The following is a 1,739-nucleotide window of genomic DNA, read 5'->3' as shown; positions in this document are numbered from 1 at the left end:
GTCTCCATGGCTCCGTCTAACTTCAGCGTCTAATCGCCCGATTAGACGCGCTTGCGCAGAAGGGTCTTCTGCCTTCGGCTCGGTGTGGCACGAGCGGCGTTTTGGCTACGCCCCTTCTACGTGTCATCGCGTAGCTCCGCCCCGTCACGTGTGCCGATTCCAGCCAATCAGGAAGCTGGAATCGGCACACGTGACGGGGCGGAGCTACGCGATGACGCGTAGAAGGGGTTGGAGCCAGAACGCCGCTGCTGCCGGCCAAACCCGAAGGCAGAAGACCCTTCTGCGCAAGCGCGTCTAATCAGGTGATTAGACGCTGAAGTTAGACGGAGCCATGGAGCCGTACGGGGACGCCAGCGCAGGGAAGGTAAGTGAATAACTTCTGTATGGCTCATATTTAATGCAAGATGTATATTACAAAGTGCATTAATATGGCCATACAGAAGTGCTTAACCCCACTTGCTTTCTCGAGACAACCCCTTTAAAGAGCACACGCTGTTGTCACTTTTACTCAGTGTGATTAGGTGCAGAGCAGCCAATCTGCTGCACTTCTGAAGTTTTAGACGTCTAGGTTAACCAAAATGTCTGACTATTCTACCTCTAATGCTGAGCAAGTATCACAACGTTACAGTTTCCTGCCCTGAATAGGATAGAGGCCCTTAAAGCAACGCTACGGTTTCCAGACAAAATTATGTACTGGGACAGATGGAGAAAGGAGGTTTATTACCTGCAGTTTTTTTTTCTGCTATCCCTCAGATCTGTTTTTGGTCATGCAGCATTTTTTCTAACTACCTAATGCACATATTGCACTGCTCTGATTGGCCACTAATGATCACATGAACAGTCCTGACCAATCAGAGAGCATGTATAGTTGTGGGTACTGTGGAAATTGGGCAGTCTGACTATTGTGACAGCCAAATGCAGGACCTGAAATAGATGAATCAGAAGGACGGCAGAGAACAACTCCAGGTAATATACATCCCCTTCACCCTTCAGAATTTGTCCTGAAACTAGAGGGTTGCTTTACTGCAAGAGTCCAAATAGTCCTAATGGTTTGCTGTTCAAAAAAAAAGTCAACGCTGGCCGTACTTGGTCTTCAATTTCGGATATGAATGGTAGGAGGACTGGGACTTTATATACTCGCAGTTAACAGTTTTGAAGTCCCTATACAACGATGAACTCATGTAGAATGAAACCAGTTCATGAAGATCTTTCTTACAGCCTTGTAAAAATAAGGACGCCTTTTTTTTTTTAATTCAGATACTTTAGTGCCATCTTGAATGAATAATGGAAATTCTGAATGAATTCATTTTTCTGCTGAAGTTTTTCTTGACGTTGAAGATAGAGCTGTATTAATAATCCTAAAAGAAGAACAAAAGATTAAATCCCAGTTCTCTTTTATGAACGCTAGAAACAAAAATAATCATCATCATCAACCTCAAAGAAGAAGTCAGAAGGACAAGAATGCAGTATAAATACAAACTGTTGCATTAACAGTCTAGACTCTTAAGAGCAAACTAAGTACAGAGACCCCCAGAGACTCGGCCCAGGTATAGCAAACATTACCTTCTTCTCAAACTTACAGGAAAAAAAACAAGGGAAGGAGCTACTTAGTAGTATCTGGTGTCGCACGGACAGGTTTTGAGCAGTTTATATTTGGTTACTGTTCATAAATCATATTACAGGTAGATAAAGATTTGATAACCTACAAGCGTGTGACTCTAGCTCCCATTAATATCATT

At 43.5% G+C, this 1,739-nt stretch overlaps 1 protein-coding gene across 3 annotated transcripts in view; it reads right to left on the bottom strand.

Annotated features, from left to right (window-relative positions):
- Positions 1-427: 427 nt before the first annotated feature.
- MEAF6 (MYST/Esa1 associated factor 6) overlaps positions 428-1,739 on the bottom strand; it is a 31,863-nt gene continuing 30,551 nt past the window's right edge. For all 3 annotated transcript variants that reach the window (XR_010785908.1, XM_066574900.1, XM_066574894.1), the window contains one exon: positions 428-1,358. Coding sequence is in view for 2 of the 3 variants with exons in the window: in XM_066574894.1 (XP_066430991.1) it covers positions 1,304-1,358 (55 nt within the window). In the remaining variant the exon portion in view is untranslated. The remainder of the gene's footprint in view (positions 1,359-1,739) is intronic.

The sequence above is a fragment of the Eleutherodactylus coqui genome, chromosome 1, assembly GCF_035609145.1.
Source record: "Eleutherodactylus coqui strain aEleCoq1 chromosome 1, aEleCoq1.hap1, whole genome shotgun sequence".
NCBI lineage: Eukaryota > Metazoa > Chordata > Amphibia > Anura > Eleutherodactylidae > Eleutherodactylus > Eleutherodactylus coqui.
The sequence above is the reverse complement of the archived record's forward strand: the minus strand, read 5'-3'. Positions and strand labels throughout refer to the sequence as shown.